This window comes from Thrips palmi, unplaced genomic scaffold, assembly GCF_012932325.1.
Source record: "Thrips palmi isolate BJ-2018 unplaced genomic scaffold, TpBJ-2018v1 HiC_scaffold_15, whole genome shotgun sequence".
Classification (NCBI taxonomy): Eukaryota; Metazoa; Arthropoda; class Insecta; order Thysanoptera; family Thripidae; genus Thrips; species Thrips palmi.
Genome location: NW_023144624.1, coordinates 14,008,755 through 14,027,040, shown reverse-complemented (window position 1 = coordinate 14,027,040; position 18,286 = coordinate 14,008,755). Strand labels below are relative to the sequence as shown.

The following is an 18,286-nucleotide window of genomic DNA, read 5'->3' as shown; positions in this document are numbered from 1 at the left end:
GCTGGGGCTCTGGGAGGATGCTGCCACCGGCGGCTGCCACGCAGTGCTGCCGGCCTGGCCGCACTGGCATGCGTATCCGAAGGAAGATCCCGCTGTGGCAACGCCGTTTCGGTGTAACGACTGGCAAAATGGATGGATGGATTCGCACTACGAACGCATGGCCACAGAGGCGTGCCATGAGTTCACAGCCGCTTCAACGTCTTATCACGTGGAGTCATGACCTCGCCCCTTTGCGACGACTCCGCACACCAGGTAAAGGGACCAGGTGGGGGGCACTCAGTGACACTATTCGGAATTGGTGGCATTGAACTGAGCTGACTGGATATGCAAATAGGAGCCTCATCGGACGAAACCAGTCCTTCAGTTTCTCCGTACCGGGAGGGCCGAAAATAAAAGGTGCCCCCACTCGTCGGCAGTGTGAGTGCACCGACCGGCGTCCAGCGCAGCGATGCGGCGGAAAGCCTCAGTCTGCGATGGCTTCTCTCTCAGGGACTTTGGCATTCCTGGTTCTGCTGCCGCTCGTCTCCGGTGAGTTTAAGCCAAGAGTCCGGAGCAGGTCGACCTCCTACACCGGTGAAGCAAAAGCACTTAAGGAAGTTGCCTTTGTTTTGCCAGTGTAAGCTTTACTCTGCGTCGCGCGATGTCTGGTTTGCGTAGAGTGCGTAGAGTCTATATGGCTGTTGTACATTTTTTGAGTCACCTCTTTTTTTCAACTAGTTTTCTCAAATAAAGGGGGCATTAAAGGTTGAGTTGGCTCGTTTTACATTAGATTTATAAAGACACAAGTTGAGTTACCTTTTGCTATCTCGTGAAATGGAGTCAGGTGGACACGCTCACACTGAAAAACCAAACGTGGTCCAGACCGCCCCTGACCACATCAGTTGGTGTGGTCTAGACCACGTTTGGCCACGTTTGGTGCGGTCTAGACCACGTTTGGTTTTTCAGTGCATCCGCTCAAATTTCCCTCATCCAAATGGTAAGGCGGAATTCCTTGTTTTTCAAGCGTGACGTCTTGAAGCCTATTTTTAAGGCTGACTCAAGCATGGCGCGGTTGTACCATTGGTTTTAATCTGCATAAGGCTGTCAAGTGCATCAAATCTTTCACGTCAATGTACAATGGAACCGTGACATGACGAGTCAGTGCAGTCCAGGCCAGGGTTCGTTGTTTTTTGTACAGTGCTCATTGCACTTTGTACAATTCTCGTTGTAATTCCCTTTTTCACAGTTTTCGTTTCCTTTTGTTGCACTATTCATAATTTTTCTTGCAGTGTGATGGTGTGATTCCCCCATGTTTCATTCGTCACCCGACCCACTGGTGTCGGCGGTCCCATCTACGGCACAGCCTAGACGTTCTTTCATACCAATTTTTTTCTCGGTTTGCTCTAGTTGAAGGTTTGTGCCCCGACTTCACGTGCAAAAATGGCGCTTGCACTCGTTTCTTGGACAAATGCGACGGCGTCAATGACTGTGGGGATGCATCAGACGAAGACCCCGCGTTCTGTTCAGGTATTGTAAATTGCACTGGTAGAACTCAAGCGTAGTTTTACGCCTTTCTTCAAGCGTAGTAGAACTATGCTCGGCTTTAAGCATAGTTCTCCATTTTGCCCCTCTCCGGCCTATCTAAATGCATGGGAGAATTTCTTCTCTACGCTTGACGTCAAGCGGAAAATCTTCAAGCGTAGTTGTATGCTTGTATCAAGCATACAACTACGCTTCAGTTTTACCGGTGTGTTTTGTCAACTTCTTGCTAATGTGAACTACATTTTATTATGTACAGGCTGGGCTGGGACCAATGGACCAATTCTTGTTCAAATGTGATTTTTTTCATCACTCTCTCTACAAACTGAAGTGTGTACCGTCGAGTCCCCTAAAGTGGGACGATTTTTACGGAAAATCGTCTGTTATTCACAGAATAACGATGACACCGAAAATCGCCGGGGATTTAAGAATCTTCATGTCAAAACACGTCTTTTACCGAAAACAAAATTTTTTTTCAGCCCATGGGGCTCCAGTAGGAGCAGCAAGAACCGTGTCCCAATTTAGGAGCCAAAGTCTCCTAAAGTGGGACAAAGTCCCCTAAAGTGGGACACGTTTATTCGTTTTCACCCAAAAACTGCAGTAGCAAAAAATTTCTTAAAATGTATTATGTTCTAAATTAAATTTGAAGCAAGATTGGTTCTGAAGTCTTTTTCGATATCTCGACTGGTTAAGCTGATATGAGCCTCTTCAATCAATTAGATCTCCTTAGATATATTTAAATTAGAAACAGCCGTAGCGCCTAAACCAATTGAAATACGGCGAAAACCAATAAAACAAAATGGTCTTAAAATTTAATTTCTGACCAAAACCATTTTATGAAATGTTTTGCTCAGGTCATATTTTATAAGTTTCGAAATACACGGCAAGAAATACATGTTGAAATTTTGAAAATTAAAAACCGTTCACCCGGCAACTTTTTTTCTAAAAAATTTTTTGTTCAAAATATGATTTTACGCAAGATTTGTCTTATGGTCGATAACGATATCTTTGTAGGTTAAGCAAAGAGGAAGCATTTGCTTTCAAACATTGACTAAATTTTGTGCTGACTTAAATACCGAATAACCGTACTTGCCCGACTGCCTGGGCCTCCATACCGACCTGGCAACCTAATATATACAAGGCAGCGTTTGTAGGACGCTGGAGATGAATGTAACGCCTATGAATCGGTCAAAACCTAAAAGAAACGAAGGAAATGCATGTGTCCCACTTTACAGCCCCTCAGAAGATTGCTTCCCACCGTAAAACGAAGCGTCGGAAACAAATTTTCTAAAGTGCATCTTGTAGATAAAAGAACGCGCTACAACATGTCTGAAGTATAGAATGGTCCGAGCATCAACGGCTCGAAGCCCCGAATCCGCGCTAGACGTCTGAAAAAACTTCTCTTTTTTTCTGCATCAAATTCCAATTTTCAAGATTTTTTGGGGGAGGGGGTATGAGCGGGAACAAGACACTCTGTGCGGATATGGTCTTGGAGGGGTCCTACCGTCTCAAAAACATTTTTTACCTCGCCAAATATCCACGCGTTGGCTGTTTACGGCCTAAAATAGGGAAAATAGTCAAAATGTCCCACTTTAGGGTTCGTGTTCACATTTAGGGGACTTGACGGTACTCAGTATGCATACTTGCAAGTACACTTCTGGAAGTACATTCTTAGCTGAGTAACTTACACATCTTCAGTTGCATATACTTGACTGCTACAGATGCATACTTGGATGAGAACACATCTACAGATGCTGAGTATACACTTCAGTTTGCAGAGCTTTCAAGATCATACTGAGCCTTTTCTTCGTAATACGCAGTGCTGTCATATAATACTAAGCTCTTTGTTCAGGGTGGTAACGTAAGACGGAGGGTTCTCAGTAACTTGTTACCAGTTTCTTCAAATTACGAACAAATTTCTCAGATTTCTATAGTTAAGTACTGAGAGTTAGCTTAGTATTGTGACTGTTTGTTTGGCATTTGTCAGTAGGAAATTGGGTTGGCACTTCTGTACCGGTAAAAAAACCTACAAGTTATTAAATGCTTCACTTGTTTTTTCTTAAACTAGTATTTTTGATCCCAACTTTGTGCTTTTCTTGTTTGAAGAATGCAGATAATTGAATCCTTTTTTTTACTGAAACAAAAATTAGAACACTAAAACTGAAGAAACCTTATTTGTGCACTCCCAATATCCTACTGAGCTTTTTCTACGTAATACGAACGAAATGATAATGACTGCGCAGCGAGGGTAGTATCCCATGGTGAAGAGTTCTCAGTAAGTTATGACCAGTTTCTCCATATTACGAACAAATTTCTCTGTCGACAGATTTGTGTCGTAAAGTACTATGAATGAGCTCAGTATTATGGCTGCACGGCATTGATCCGTAGGAAGTTGAGAGTGTATACACGGAGTGCAATACAGGATCATGTCGAGAAATGAGTATTTTTCTCCCCGCCTCAGGAAATGTGATTGAGGTCGCAGAGCAGCAGAGAGTTGCGGTGCATGTGCAGTTCAAGTCGGAACAGAACTGGATCGAGTTCTTGATTTGCGATGAAAGCTCCTGCAGCTCCTTGGATGCGCACGGCCGGACGTCAGATGGCGGGCTGTCGTACGTCGCCGCCAAGAACTGCAACACTGGTGGCCACAGTTGTACCATTCACCGAATTGTGAGTATCGCACGGTCGGCAGCTATCGCAAACTGGGGTTAACTTCAGACTATTGTAAAATTGTCCACCAATTGGGATAGACACAAGATTTCAATTATTCACTGCTACACCTATAAGAATTCCTGGCATTTTTTATCAGGAAAAGATTGTACTTTCAAAGTACCAAGGACAATTGAACTCCACTCTAAAAGTCTTACGAAGAAATTTTCCATTATAAGAAGGAAATTGCGCAAGCATAACACAAACATGGTTTCTCCTCGTATTACGAAGGTTTTTCTTGTAATGAAAAAGCTAAAAACATTCGAATGGCGAAGAAATATTGCTTCGTATTACGATTGCGCTGCATTAACTGTAACATACGAATAACGGGTGAAATTTCATGCTAAGACATTTATGACGAGTGCAGTCCAGCACAGGCCTTGTTGTACTTTTCTTTCTGAGTTGTTTTCGTTGCACTTGGTGTACTTTTCACAATTTTTCTTGCAGTGTACAATTTGAGTTTAATATGATTTAATAAAGATCCGAGTAGTTTTGTACTCATCTCTGCTAGTGATGCTCGTATAATTGCACGGTAAAAACGGTTCCTGGTTTTCCCAGGAGCTTCCTGGGAATCGCCTATGACTCTACCATAGGCTTCCTGGGAAAACCATGTTTCGTTTTTACCGTGTGTATTTTAAGAGTCAAGATGAAAGAAAAACAAAATGCAACGAGAAATGAAACATATTTCCGAGTATTTTAGTCTTGAGAAAAATTAGAATGAGCTGCACTCTCAGTTCCAACCTGTTCTTACTAATACGAACAAAAAGCTTTATATTATGACAGCACAGCGAAGCTAGTAACCTATGATGGAAGGTTATCAGTAACTTATGACCAGTTTCTTCATTACGAACAAATTTGTTCATTGTTGAACAAACTAGTATCATGATCGATTTGTATCGTGAAGTACTGAGAATTAGCTTAGTATAATTTATGGCTGCAGAGCATTTCTCAGTAGGCTATTGGGGGTGTGAAGTGCGAAGCTGCCGATTACCGCACTCCCTTTCGTTTTGTTTCGATGAAATAGGACCCAAGTCTTAAATCATAACGGGTCTCAATTTTTTTTCCGCAGAGTACTCCCCCTGGCTCTAGCCCTTTTGAATCCGGTGACATCCAGTTCATGGTGGAGCGTCGAGCAGAGGCGCTGGCCGTTTGGCTCCAGGGCGAGCCTCGCTACGCCGCCACGGTGCCCATCACCACCAGCAGCAGCAGACTGCAACTCCGCCCTGGGACTTGGATCTCTGACCTGCGAGTTAAGTTTGTCAAGTTGGCGCTCTGATCTGAATCCCGTAGAAAAACTTCAACCTCCAAGCGTCGACACGCCACGACCCGGTTCTGTTGCTGCACTCCCAAGATCCTATGGAACTTTTTCTTTCGTAATACACGAACAAAAAGCTTAGCATTATGACATGGCACAGCTGTAGTAACCTATGGCTAAAGGTTCTCAGATTCTTCGTATTGCGAATCAGTTTCTCTGTATTATTACTGATAAGTGTCGTAACGTACTGAGAATTAGCTCAGTGTCATGACTGCACGGCATTTCTGAGTAGGAAATTGGGAGTGTAGCCTATGCAGTATGGTGCACGCTCATCATCTTACGTTGGTTTTCGTGCGTAATACGATGATTTTCCATCGTAAGGTACGACCAATTTCCAACCTGCATAATACGCACGAATGTCAACGTAAGGTACGCAGGATTTTCAACGTAATACGCATGTTTTCAACGTATTACGCACGTTGTCAACGTAAGGTACGTTGGTTGCGATTGTAGTACGATGACATTTCAGCGTAATACGCATGTTTTGATTTCAGCGTATGTTACCCCAAGGGAAAAAATCCCTAACGTCCCTAACTAAAGGGATATTTCGCGGCCCCTTGGTATAGGGACGGTCCCCATGGAAGGGCCAGCCCCTATGGATAGGGACAGTCCCCTTGTCAAAGGGCCGCGAAATATCCCTTTGGTAAGGGACGTGTCCTAGGGTGGCCCACGCGAAAAAAAAAGTTTCAAAATCAAGGAGCGCCGTTCGGAATCTTAAAGTTCGGCCCAAAAAAAGATTTTTCCGCATTTTTTCGATATTTTTGGAGCAGTTTTAGGGGCCGCTCAACGCGCTCAAAATTTTTAGAAAAATAATTAATTTCAGTGAATAATACTTTCTGGTGCTGTAATTCGAGTTTTGATCCTAAAGAGAAAAGCGAAACGCCGAATTGTTCGTATTGATGTCTTAAATAAGTTAAGAAATACTGCATACCGAATTTGCACGTGGCCTACTTTCCAGGGGCCAAAAACTGCAAAAAAATATGGGGGAAATGCCGTATTTTCATCTTTGTAGGCCGATTTGACACCTTTCCCGCCGTCGGATCGTCTTCTCCTATGCGCCAATCGATTCCTCACACCAAGAGGACCCCTTGAAACACGTTGGACTATGCGGGTAAACGACTGCCTCTTTTCCAGGGGCGATCAATTTAAAGAAACGTTCAGAATTTGTGCCTTTTTTCACATTATAGGGCCAGTTTGACACCTTTCTGGGCGTTCTATCGTCCTGCTCTGTGCGCCAATCGACTCCCCATGATGCGAGAACCTCTAGAAACAACTTGGACGATGCGAGTAAACGACTGCCTATATTGCAGGGGTGATCAATTTAAAGAAACGTTCGCAATTTGAGGTTTTTTCACCATTTGGGGTCCGTTTGACACCTTTCTAGGCGTCCTATCGCCTTGTTCTATGCGCCAATCGATTCCTCATGATGAGAGAACCCCTAGACACAACATTGATACTATAGGTTGAGGATTGGCTACCTGTCAGGTGCCATCAAATCAAGAAAAGTATTAAAGGGACCTCTTTTTTAGCCGTTTTGGGCTGTTTCGCACATTTTGCCGCCCTAACCCCCAACTGATCACCGCCAATCAGGTATTAACCGTTTCCTCCCATCGTCCAAGGTGTTTCTAGGGGTTCCTCATAATGAGGAATCGATTGGCAGATAGAACAAGACGATAGGAGGCCTAGAAAGGTGTCAAACTGACCCAAAAAGGTGAAAAAAAAAAAACGGAAATTTCGAACGTTTCTTTAATTGATCACCCCTGCAATATAGGCAGTCGTTTACTCGCATCGTCCAAGTTGTTTCTAGAGGTTCTCGCATCATGGGGAGTCGATTGGCGCACAGAGCAGGACGATAGAACGCCCAGAAAGGTGTCAAACTGGCCCTATAATGTGAAAAAAGGCACAAATTCTGAACGTTTCTTTAAATTGATCGCCCCTGGAAAATAGGCAGTCGTTTACCCGCATAGTCCAAGGTATTTCTAGGGGTCCTCTTGGTGTGAGGAATCGATTGGCGTATAGAAGAAGACGATCCGACGGCGGGAAAGGTGTCAAATCGGCCTAAAAAGAAGAAAATACGGCATTTCCCCCTATTTTTATGCAGTTTTTCGTCCCTGGAAAGTAGGCCACGTGCAAATTCTGTATGCAGTATTTCTTAACTTATTTAAGGCATCAATACGAACAATTCGGCGTCTCGCTTTTCTCTTTACGATCAAAACTCGAATTACAGCACCAGAAAGTAGTATTCACTGAAATTAATTATTTTTCTAAAAACTTTGAGCGCGTTGAGCGGCCCCTAAAAATGCTCCTAAAAAATCAAAAAAATGCGGAAAAATCTTTTTTTGGGCCGAACTTTAAGATTCCGAACGGCGCTCCTCGATTTTGAAACTTTTTTTTTCGCGTGGGCCACCCTAACGTGCCCGGACCGGAGTGTTCAAGTGTTCAAAACATCTACCTCTTGAACATCAATGTACAATATAAGAAACGCTTCCTGAGTAAACTTTTGACGCTGATAACAATGGTAGTGTCGCCGACACTCTATCTAAAGCCGTTTACAAGATACCCTTAATAGGTGTGTAGCGGGTTTGCCTACCTAAATCACCCACATTTTGCCTAACTGGCAGGCTGATTTATAGGGCCTTGTGGTCTGGAGGGCGGATCCCCAAGTCCATAGGGCTGATCCCCAAGTCCAAAGGGCCGATCCCTAAGCTCATAGGGCCGGTCCCCAAGTCCATAGGGCCGGTCCCTAACTTGATAGGGCCCGGCCCTATGGCAGATAGGGCTGAGCCCCTTCCAAGGGGCCAAGCCCTTTCTCGGATAGGGCTTCGCCCCTTCGGAAAGGGACCGTCCCTTTAAAATCATAGGGATTCTTTCCCTTGGGACGTTCGCGTTACCATCGTAAGATGATAAGTGTGTGTTCATGTGTATTGGCAGGGCCTTTCAGAGATTGACTGTTTCAAAAGGCCGTCTTTCTCTAAAATTCTTAGTAAAGATTTTGAGATTCTCTGTGATGGTGAAAATGCTCGTTATTATTGTGGTGCAGCTGACTGTGTCGAATTTCTTTTGTATTATGGAGGGCCCTATTTGCTGGTGCAGCACTTCACCGTAGGACGTCGGACATTTAGAGAGGCTCCTTATGTGTACGCTGTATTGTTGTCGTCCCGTAATGAGGAATGCAATAGAAAAGACATAAAGTGGTGTTGGCAAGACCATTTAAATAGCAATTTATTCGGCCTTTTTAAGCAGCAAAAGAACAAAGATTCAAGAAGTACAGTATTTTGGGGCATTCCTAATTTTTAACAAGAATTACTTGCGACACTTAATTTTGTGACATATATGTGTTACGACGTGCCCAGTTGGGACAGCTATCTGGAATTACAATACTTAGAAAAAAGTCGACAAAGCATCTCCTCGTAAAAACGAAGCCATTGTCAAATCCACAAAGAAATGCTTCGCAGTATGTGGTAAAAACGTAAATGTAAAGAATAAATGAAGCAATTCTACAATCCTCTTATTTTTTAGAGTCCGAAGCAGTTCCTTCGTCCACATTGTCCATATTAGTGCATAAGCTAGGTACCATATGCATAAATTAGGAACACTGTTTCCATAATGTGCTTAAGCATTTACAAAATTGTATCAAATTTGTGTACAACTCACATCTGCTCTAAAACGTCAATGCTCATGTACAAAAAGTCCAAAAGTATTACGATGCCTCCCAAGAACACCATCTAAACCCGCCGGGTCGCTAGGAAACCATTCTGGCTCGCCAGGGCCTCGTCAGTCGTGGTACCACCTCGCCGCCACCCTCCCGGCGGCCACAGCCTTGGCGGCGACTGCTGCGCGACGCCGCCCCCTCCTCGCGCGCGCCGCCCTGGCCCTGGCCCTCCAGTGCACCACGCACTCGGCCGCCAGCAGCAGCAGCGGCACGCACAGGAAGCACGCGTACGTGGCCAGCACCCAGCGCACGTGCTCCAGCGAGACCTGCAAGGGGAAATAACTTCCAATTTCAGTGTACACATTTTGGAATTCCATACATGAATTTTACTGTAGATTTATTTCAATGGATTGCAGCCAAATTTCCATTAATTTTGATTTAAAAAAAAACCCTGACTGTTGTTGGAAGCATTTCTTTAAATTTCGACTCAATTTCATGAACTTTGAAGAAGTTGGGCTGCATTTCAAGATTGTCCTTGACTTTTTTATGTTCAAATTATTTGGAGTTTATTTCCATTTTGGAGACCTGCACGCCGGCCGTCACTGAGGTGTCGTCGAAGTCCTGGCCTGAGCTGCTCCGGACAGTGAGCCCGTCCAGGTACGTCTTCTCCAGCCTGTCCAACACACCGGTAGCGCGGCAGCGGGTGATCCTACGCAATATGCAAAGTTCGTTTCATCACAACAAAACAATGACCAATCTTATACCGAACTGGTCATGAACAAGCTTTCTTGTTTAGTAAAAACAGCCAATGTTTTTCGCTCAATTATTCGTCTTTGACTTGTGAAGTGAGTGAAGAAGAATGGCAAAAACAGGAATCAGTCCCTAAAAGTCGATGATTGGTGAATACTAATTGTTCATTCAGGGTCTGAAAATTACTAAAAGGAACTTAAATAATGATTTCCACAAGCGTCTCCGTACACGGTAAAAACGGTTCCTGGTTTTCCCAGGAGCTCCATGGAAATCGCCTATGTGTTCACCACAGGCTTCCTGGGAAAACCAGGTTCCGTTTTACCGAGTAGCTCCAAAAGTACTGAATCAGCGCACCCAAAATAAGGTACCAACTTCTGGATTTTTGTTGTTGAAATTGTTGAAAACCCTAGGCACACTGTGGAATTCAATCTCCGGAATTCACGATGGAAAAACGTTGCCCATGGACCTGGGAACATTCGGACGATTCCCGGAAATTGACGAATTCGTTAATTTCCGGGAATCGTAAGATTCTTCGTACATCTACAAAGATTCTTCGTACTCTTCCGAGGATTTTTCGTGAATTCATTCACGAAGATTCTGGGTCTGTTCTTCGATCTTTTCAGAGGAGGTATGTACCTTCATTAATTCTCAACAGGGCACTTCAGAGCTGGGGCGGAAGCGGAGAAGAAATCAACAAGAACAAAGGCCGGACTTGTATGAGAATATACTCTGCCGAAGCGGCAGAACGGCGACGCAGACGCTCATCTCACAAATTTGATAAACTTCTTCTCATCCTTCCGTTCCAGCTCTTCTCCGAAGTACCTTGTTCGTTTCCTGCAGTGCAGAGGGCGTACGCACATGTAGTCGAGGGCGCGCGTGTAGGGGAAGCCTGGCCGCAGCAGGACGAGGCGGTGCCGCGCTGCATGCGCTCGCGCACCCGCTGCACCCTGCCGCGGCAGTCCGGCCTCGCCTCCAGCGACGCCGCCATCACGCTGGGGATCTCCAGCGCCACCGCCGGCGTGTCGCACAGCGCGTCGGCCACCCGCTCCGACTGCGACGCGTCGCGGCACACGCCCTTGTTGAGCACGGACGCCCACTTGCCGCTGCGCTGCGGACACCGTCGTGCCGAAAGCATGAGCAAAGGGCATGCCCAAGGGGAGATGACTCCAGCCAAATTTGCGAGGGGTTACCCACTCGTTGTTTTAGTGTACACACGATTCTGGATTCCCGCGATTCCCGAACCAATCTCTGAGATAAAGAGAGTTCTTTCGAATAATTTTCTTTGTATTTGAATGCTTTTGTGTCTATCACATGATAACCATGACTTAAAACTGAAACTGTGAGGATTTTCCATCAAATTTTAAAAGATTTACGAAAGATTCCCGGACTGAATGTACACATGATTCCCGGAGTGGGTAACCCCTCGCAAATTTGTACACCGAAATTTCTCAAACATGTAGAATTCACTAAAATTCGTTTAAATTCATCGAAATCCGACTTAAATACATCAAAATTCGACTAGAATTCATCGAAATTTGACTGAAATTCATTGGATTTCTACACCGAAATTTACAGTGATTTCCCCTTGCGTACGCCCGGCAAATTTTGGTTTTACACGGTAAAATCGGAACCTGGTTTTCCCAGGAAGCCAATGGTGAAGGTATAGGCCATTTCCAGGGAGTTCCTGGGAAAACCAGGAACCGTTTTTACCGTGTAGTCCGCCCAGAAAAGAAATCCTTAACGCTCAATTTTAAATTTCAGAAAAATTTACTTTCAGTAAAATATGGGGTGTTCAGTTCTTCCCCTGTGCAGTTTTGCCCCGCACTGACCCAAATGTGCCGAGAGAGTGCATATGGTCAAAGTACTTCGAAGGGTTTTAAGCGTGCCGTTCTTGAAAAGAACCACTCCCTCATTCATCGGAGGAATGGAGCGCAAGAGCCCTTGTACGCTTCAAAGGCGTACTCTACAAACTCAAGTGTGCAGATAGCGTGCTTCAGGCTGAAGCCTGCCAGCACAGTTCACCTGGAACCAACCTCGCATGTATACTCCACGTTCGGGCATGCTTGCCACCAGGTGGCGCAACCTGCGAGTAGGATACACTGTTGCTGAAGTCCCCTACCTTTTGCATGTAAAGCACAGCAACATGGCAAGCATGCTCTAGGGTAGAGTGTACGTGCCAGGTTGGCTCCAGGTGGAGTGTACATGCAGGCTTGCTTCAGCCTGAAGCATGCAATATACACACTTGAGTTTGTAGAGTACGGCCTGTGCGCTTTCCACGAAAGGCGTTAGGCTACGCATTGCTTTGCATGAGCGCTGCTGAAGAAACACTCGAAGAAATCAGTCTTCTGAGTTTTGGGCCTTGAAACGCACAGGGTCAGCGCCTGCGAACTGTGGGTAGGCAAGCCCGCAACACGCCCGAGCTCAACGGGCACTCAGCGCCTGCGAACTGTGGGTAGGCAAGCCTGTAACACAGCCGCGCTCAACGGGTGGCCTATCCTGAGTTCGCAGGCGCTTGCACACAGAGTGGCATGGAGTCACTGTGTAAATAAATCTTCAATGGTGCACCGAGACTCAGAGTTTGTCCCGTTGGGGGCGCACCTTGAGCGTGAGGTAGGCGTAGCTCTCGTTGCGCACGCAGAGCACGTGGGTGCCCTTCTTGGCCACGTCGTCCAGCCCGCTGAAGGGCGCCGTGGAGTGGCCCGAGGCCAGGTAGCTGATGAGCACGGCGGAGTACGAGTTGCACAGCAGGTAGCCGAAGAGCAGCGTGGTGACCACGATCAGCCGGATGGACAGGCAGCTCGGGCTCTCCTGCCAACCTGGACGCGGCACGCGGCGCGGAGTCTGAGAGCAACTCGCAACTCAAAGCGGGGGGTGGACAGTTAATGTGGATGTCAATGTGAATTTGAATGTGAATTTGCATGTCACTCCTGCAGACCGCAACACTGAGAATGGAAAAGTCGAAGTCATAACCAAGATTGAGACTTGAGGAGAGGTATATTTTATCACCAAAATGAGGGTGAGGATTATTTTATCACCCACATTTGGGTAAAAAGTTTCCTTGTCCAAATTTGGGTGACGATGCTCGTACAGGTAGCAGATACACCGTGCATTGCCGGCTAAAGAAAACCGTTATCACACAAATTTGGCTTGAATAATAATCCTCACCAAAAGTTTGGTTGGATGATGAATTTATACCTCGCCCAAAATATGGTTTTGATCAAGACTGCTCTTACCTTCTCGGGGACCCAGCTCGACCCCCAACTACATACACGCTGAATATTTGCTGTGCAAATTTAGAACGAGACGTTTCAGTGTTTTGTGCAATAAACTTCTTTTAATTTTTTTTAGGCAATTTTGTTCATGAATAGAGAAAAAATTTTTCCAGATTCTTGTACGAAAGTCGTACAAAAAGTTCATCTTACACAAAAGCTGTGACGTCTCGAACAAAATTGTACATAGCGTCCAATAACCATATGAGACGCCGACGTCAAGAAATCACCGCTACGCGTCCACAACTAAGCATCCGTGTACGAAGGTTTGCCGTATAGCAGGGTTTTTCGTGACATAAGCGTCTCACGTAATTTGTGGACGCTCCCTTCACATTTGATGTGTGCTAGCTAACCCTGGGTGCAGATGCAACCCAGCACGGCCAGGAAGCAGTGGCCCAGCGAGGTGTTGGCCGGCTCCATGCCGGACCCCATGCCCACGGCCGTCCTGAGCCACACCATGGCCCTGAGCACCACGCACAGCAGCAGCACCGCGGCCAGCGTCATGGCCCACATGGAGGGGCTCAGGGCGCGGATGTACGAGTCGGCCGACACCTGGGGCGCGCCCTTGCGCACGAACAGGTGGTACCTGCGAGAGAGAGGGACGCACACTAAACTTCTTACGGATACATCCTATCTGTATTACGGACATTTTTGTGCAATTGCAATTACGGATAGATTTTGCTTGTAATACGGATGAAATCATCCGTATTACAAAGAGTTTTACGTCCGTACCATACGGATATTTTCGTCTGTATGTTACGGACGTAAAACTCTTTGTAATACGGATGATTTCGTCCGTATTACAAGCAAAATCTATCCGTAATTGCAATTGCACAAAAATGTCCGTAATACAGATAGGATGTATCCGTAAGAAGTTTACTGTGCGGGCTCACTGGAAGAATTTGGTGTCACATTTAGTCAAAATATAGAGGATTACATGAAAATGAGACAGACGTATCAGGGCACGTGGGAGCTAGCGAAAGGTTTGTGCGTCCCGCACGCACATCGTCTCCATTGTAAGGCCCCCGTCCTAGTAAACGTCCTGGGTCATTCCACGTAAAGTCGACAAGGCCTCTGCCACCATGGTCACCGAATTGATTCTTCTTTTCAGGGTTTATACCCCCATGGTACTAGTTCATGACTGGTACAAAGTTTTTCGAATGTAGCCCCAGGGGCTGAGATATAGCAAAAAACTTTTTTCTCAAATTGCTGCACCAGTGCAACTTTGAAGGTTGATAGCGTCGCTAATATGCATCGTAGACCAAATCTGAGACCAGATTTGGAAAGGGGAAGAAAAATCGAATCTACTAGTGAAAAAAAATTTTGTTTTGAAAAATTTTGTTTACTTTCAAACTTTTACGAAGTTTTAAAATTTGCACAGTTTCCAAGTACCTTAACCAAATTTGGCTCCCGTTGGCTTAAAACTTAGCTTAGACCCTCCTCTAATCGAAACAGTCAACCACAAAATACGTTTTGCGCCGTTCTCGAGAACGAACCACTTCCGTGGAGCTCTGCAACACTCCACTTCACTGTAAACGGTATTTAGCCCACCTAGTTTGGGCTGGGCACCCTGGGCGCCCTTCCCGATCGAACCCTGGCTCCGGACCTAGTTCCAGGGTGTCTAGCGCCCCTTCCAGAAAGGCAGCCCATCGTACCGCGCCGCACTGGGACCCTGCAGGAGGTGCTCCAAGCGAATCAACACATATTTCCCCAGTCCGGGCGCACTGGCCCGGGCGGCTAGAAGGCGATCGCCGTTTGGGCCCTTGGGCCTGAAGGGCCCCTACACTTACTCCAAAAGATCTACATGGGCCAAAGGGCCCGAGATTCACTCGGAGTCCGATGGGGCTCAAGTAACAAGGGCCCAAAGCAAGGGCGGATCCAGGGACGGGTTCAGGGGGGGGGGAGTCGCGAAAGTTGCCTACCTGCAGGGGTAATGTGCGACCTTTTGCCTACCTTTCAGGCGGCACCGCCGCCTTGAGGGGGGGGGGGGATCCGCGCGGCCCAAAGGGCCCAAGAGCAAGGATCCAATGGGCTCCAAGAGGAAGGGCCTTCAATGGGCCCACAAATAGCCAACAAGTTCAAGGGGTCAACCACTCTAGAAATCTTGTGTCCCCTTAGCGCTTAAAATCCCTGGGAAATCTGAAATCTTGCCCTAGAAAAGGCCAAAAACAAGGTAATTTTTGGCGGAATATCGGTTTAAATGCTGCGAAATCCGACGAAATCTTTAGCCTTCAGAAATCTTGTGTTCCCAAACATCCAATGTGGTTGCCCCCTTGTAGAAGGGGCTACAGGACAAGGGCACACAAGTGCAAGGGCCCAAAGAGGGCCCAAGAAAAAGGGCCCCAAAAGGGCTACAGGACAAGGGACCACAAAGGACCCACAAAAGCAAGGGCCAAAAAACGGCCTTCTAAGCAAGGGCCCAAAAAGGACCCAAAAAGCAAGCAGGGGCTCGAAAAGGGCCCACAGAGCAAGGGATCAAAGAGGAACCACCGAGGTGTTGTGCCTAGGATGACGGCCCGGGATGGTCTACTCGCTGCACTCTAGCTGACGAGGGCCCCTCGCGGGCCGCTGTCATCCGTTCACATGAACTGACAAAATTACCCAAAAGATTATACATTTCAATTTTTTTTCCTAAGCTTTACCTGCTTTTTTCGTTGCGATTTTTTTTGGAGGGGGGCGTTGCCCAATGTTCCGGAGCCCCTAGGGGAACCCAGACGGGGGAAATGTGTGTCGGTTCGCTTGGAGCGCCTGATGGGTAAGCAACCCGCAGGGTCCTAGCGCGGCGCGGCACGATGGGCTGCCTTTCTGGAAGGGGCGCTAGACACCCTGGAACTAGGTCCGGAGCCAGGGTTCGATCGGGAAGGGCGCCCAGGGTGCCCAGCCCAAACTAGGTGGGCTAAATACCGTTTTACAGTGAAGTGGAGTGTTGCAGAGCTCCACGGAAATTGTTCGTTCTCGAGAACGGCGCAAAACGTATTTTGTGGTTGACTGTTTCGATTAGAGGAGGGTCTAAGCCAGCGGTTCCTAACCTTGGGGTCGCGACCCCGAATGGGGTCGCGAAAAAATTTCGGAGGGTCGCGGCGAGGTGGTTGGGGTCGCCTGGGGTCGCGGCTGTTTCCCGGCTGGCAGAATTGTTCATAACGGTCGAAAATGCCTTTGAAAACTCGTGTTTTAGGCCGACTTTAAGCAGCAACTGCGTCTGATCCGAGGGGGTATTTCGTCCTCCCTCAGCGGGCATTTGGTCTTTGGACCTTCCTTTAGCATGCCTTTGTTACGGAGTGTGATTATAGGCCTTAGTTTGGGAGCAGTATTGTCTCAAAGTTGATAAAAACAGTATAAAATGCCTTTGAATGCCATTTTAATCCACTTTGAGACAATACTGCTCCCAAACTAAGGCCGATAATCGCACTCCGTAACAAAGGCATGTTAAAGGAAGGTCCAAAGACCAAATGCCCGTTGAGGGAGGACGAGATACCACCTCGGATCAGACGCAGTGGCTGCTTAAAGTCGGCCCAAAACACGATTTTCAAAGACATTTGTGGCCGTTTTGATCAACTTTGCGGCAATGCACACTAAACTTCTTACGGATACATCCTATCTGTATTACGGACATTTTTGTGCAATTGCAATTACGGATAGATTTTGCTTGTAATACGGATGAAATCATCCGTATTACAAAGAGTTTTACGTCCGTACCATACGGATATTTTCGTCTGTATGTTACGGACGTAAAACTCTTTGTAATATGGATGATTTCATCCGTATTACAAGCAAAATCTATCCGTAATTGCAATTGCACAAAAATGTCCGTAATACAGATAGGATGTATCCGTAAGAAGTTTACTGTGTACTGCTCCCAAACTAAGGTGGATTATTGCACTTTGTATCAAAGGCATGCTAAAGGAGGGGTCGCGTGGGGTCGCGAAATTTTTCCTGGGGGTCGCGGAAATTTTTTGTATCAAATTTGGGGTCGCGAACCGAAAAAGGTTGGGAACCGCTGGTCTAAGCTAAGTTTTAAGCTAACGGGAGCCAAATTTGGTTAAGGTACTTGGAAACTGTGCAAATTTTAAAACTTCGTAAAAGTTTGAAAGTAAACAAAATTTTTCAAAACAAAATTTTTTTTTCACTAGTAGATTTGATTTTTCTTCCCCTTTCTAAATCTGGTCTCGGGTTTGGTCTACGATGCATATTAGCGACGCTATCAACCTTCAAAGTTGCACTGGTGCAGCAATTTGAGAAAAAAGTTTTTTGCTATATCTCAGCTCCTGGGGCTACATTCGAAAAACTTTGTACCAGTCATGAACTAGTACCATGGGGGTAACAAACCCTGAAAAGAAGAATCAATTCGGTGACCATGGTGGCAGAGGCCTTGTCGACTTTACGTGGAATGACCCTCCTCCCGGATGGAATGGTGAAATTTTGCACAAAATAACTAGGACAAAAGTTTATTTTCTTTGATCTCGCAGCTTACCAATGGGTGACGACGGGCTGGGTGTGGTAGAACTGGTCGTCCTCCTCCGTGGTGACCACGGTCGCGGACAGGTACACGTCGGCCACCTCGGAGTGCAGCATGAAGCGCGCCGTGTTGCCGCTGGCCCGCATGTACACGCTCCTGAACGACCGCGGAAAAGCGCACTCTAAAAGCCTCGCCTAAGCGAAGATTCCACAAATAATGGTGAAAGTTCTCTTTAGAAGGGGGTGCTCCTGACGTTGTCACTTCTCTGAAAATTCACTGTACATTACACGGTAAAAGCGGTTCCTGGTTTTCCCAGGAACACCCTGGAAATCGCCTATGTCTTCGCCATAGGGCTCCTGGGAAAACCAGGTACCGTTTTTGCCGTGATATCTCATATTTTGTCGAATTGCTCTCGTATTCTGGAGAAAATCTCCACAGTAGCAAGTGGGTGTGCCCCTCCTCCCCAGTTTGCGCCAGGGTGCAATACAGTATTACAGCGCTCGGCGGTGCATCAGGGGCGGACTGGCGGTACTAGGGCCCCTCCGGGAATGAGTCAGAAGGGCCCCACTATCACAGTATCATAAACGAAACTTTCAAGTTCAGGAAAGTGCCTGTTTTCT

At 46.5% G+C, this 18,286-nt stretch overlaps 3 protein-coding genes across 3 annotated transcripts; 2 read left to right on the top strand and 1 right to left on the bottom strand.

The window, feature by feature from the left end:
• Nucleotides 1-158: 158 nt before the first annotated feature.
• Nucleotides 159-5,533, top strand: LOC117641477 (low-density lipoprotein receptor-related protein 1B-like). The gene is made up of 5 exons (XM_034378842.1): nt 159-252; nt 335-528; nt 1,387-1,506; nt 3,980-4,185; nt 5,294-5,533. Exons 2-5 carry the CDS (start codon nt 474-476, stop codon nt 5,498-5,500), a joined length of 588 nt encoding a protein of 195 aa, XP_034234733.1. The 5' UTR covers nt 159-252; nt 335-473; the 3' UTR covers nt 5,501-5,533.
• A 183-nt stretch (nt 5,534-5,716) lies between these two features.
• Nucleotides 5,717-8,911, top strand: LOC117641478. Its single transcript, XM_034378843.1, has 2 exons — nt 5,717-5,800; nt 8,451-8,911. Exons 1-2 carry the CDS (start codon nt 5,791-5,793, stop codon nt 8,834-8,836), a joined length of 396 nt encoding a protein of 131 aa, XP_034234734.1. The 5' UTR covers nt 5,717-5,790; the 3' UTR covers nt 8,837-8,911.
• A 3,601-nt stretch (nt 8,912-12,512) lies between these two features.
• On the bottom strand, nt 12,513-17,812 carry LOC117641626. The gene is made up of 3 exons (XM_034379111.1): nt 17,682-17,812; nt 13,564-13,796; nt 12,513-12,757 (listed from the first exon to the last, which is right to left on the bottom strand). The coding sequence occupies exons 1-3, from the start codon at nt 17,810-17,812 to the stop codon at nt 12,513-12,515; spliced, it is 609 nt and encodes a 202-aa protein (XP_034235002.1).
• Between the last annotated feature and the right edge of the window lie 474 nt (nt 17,813-18,286).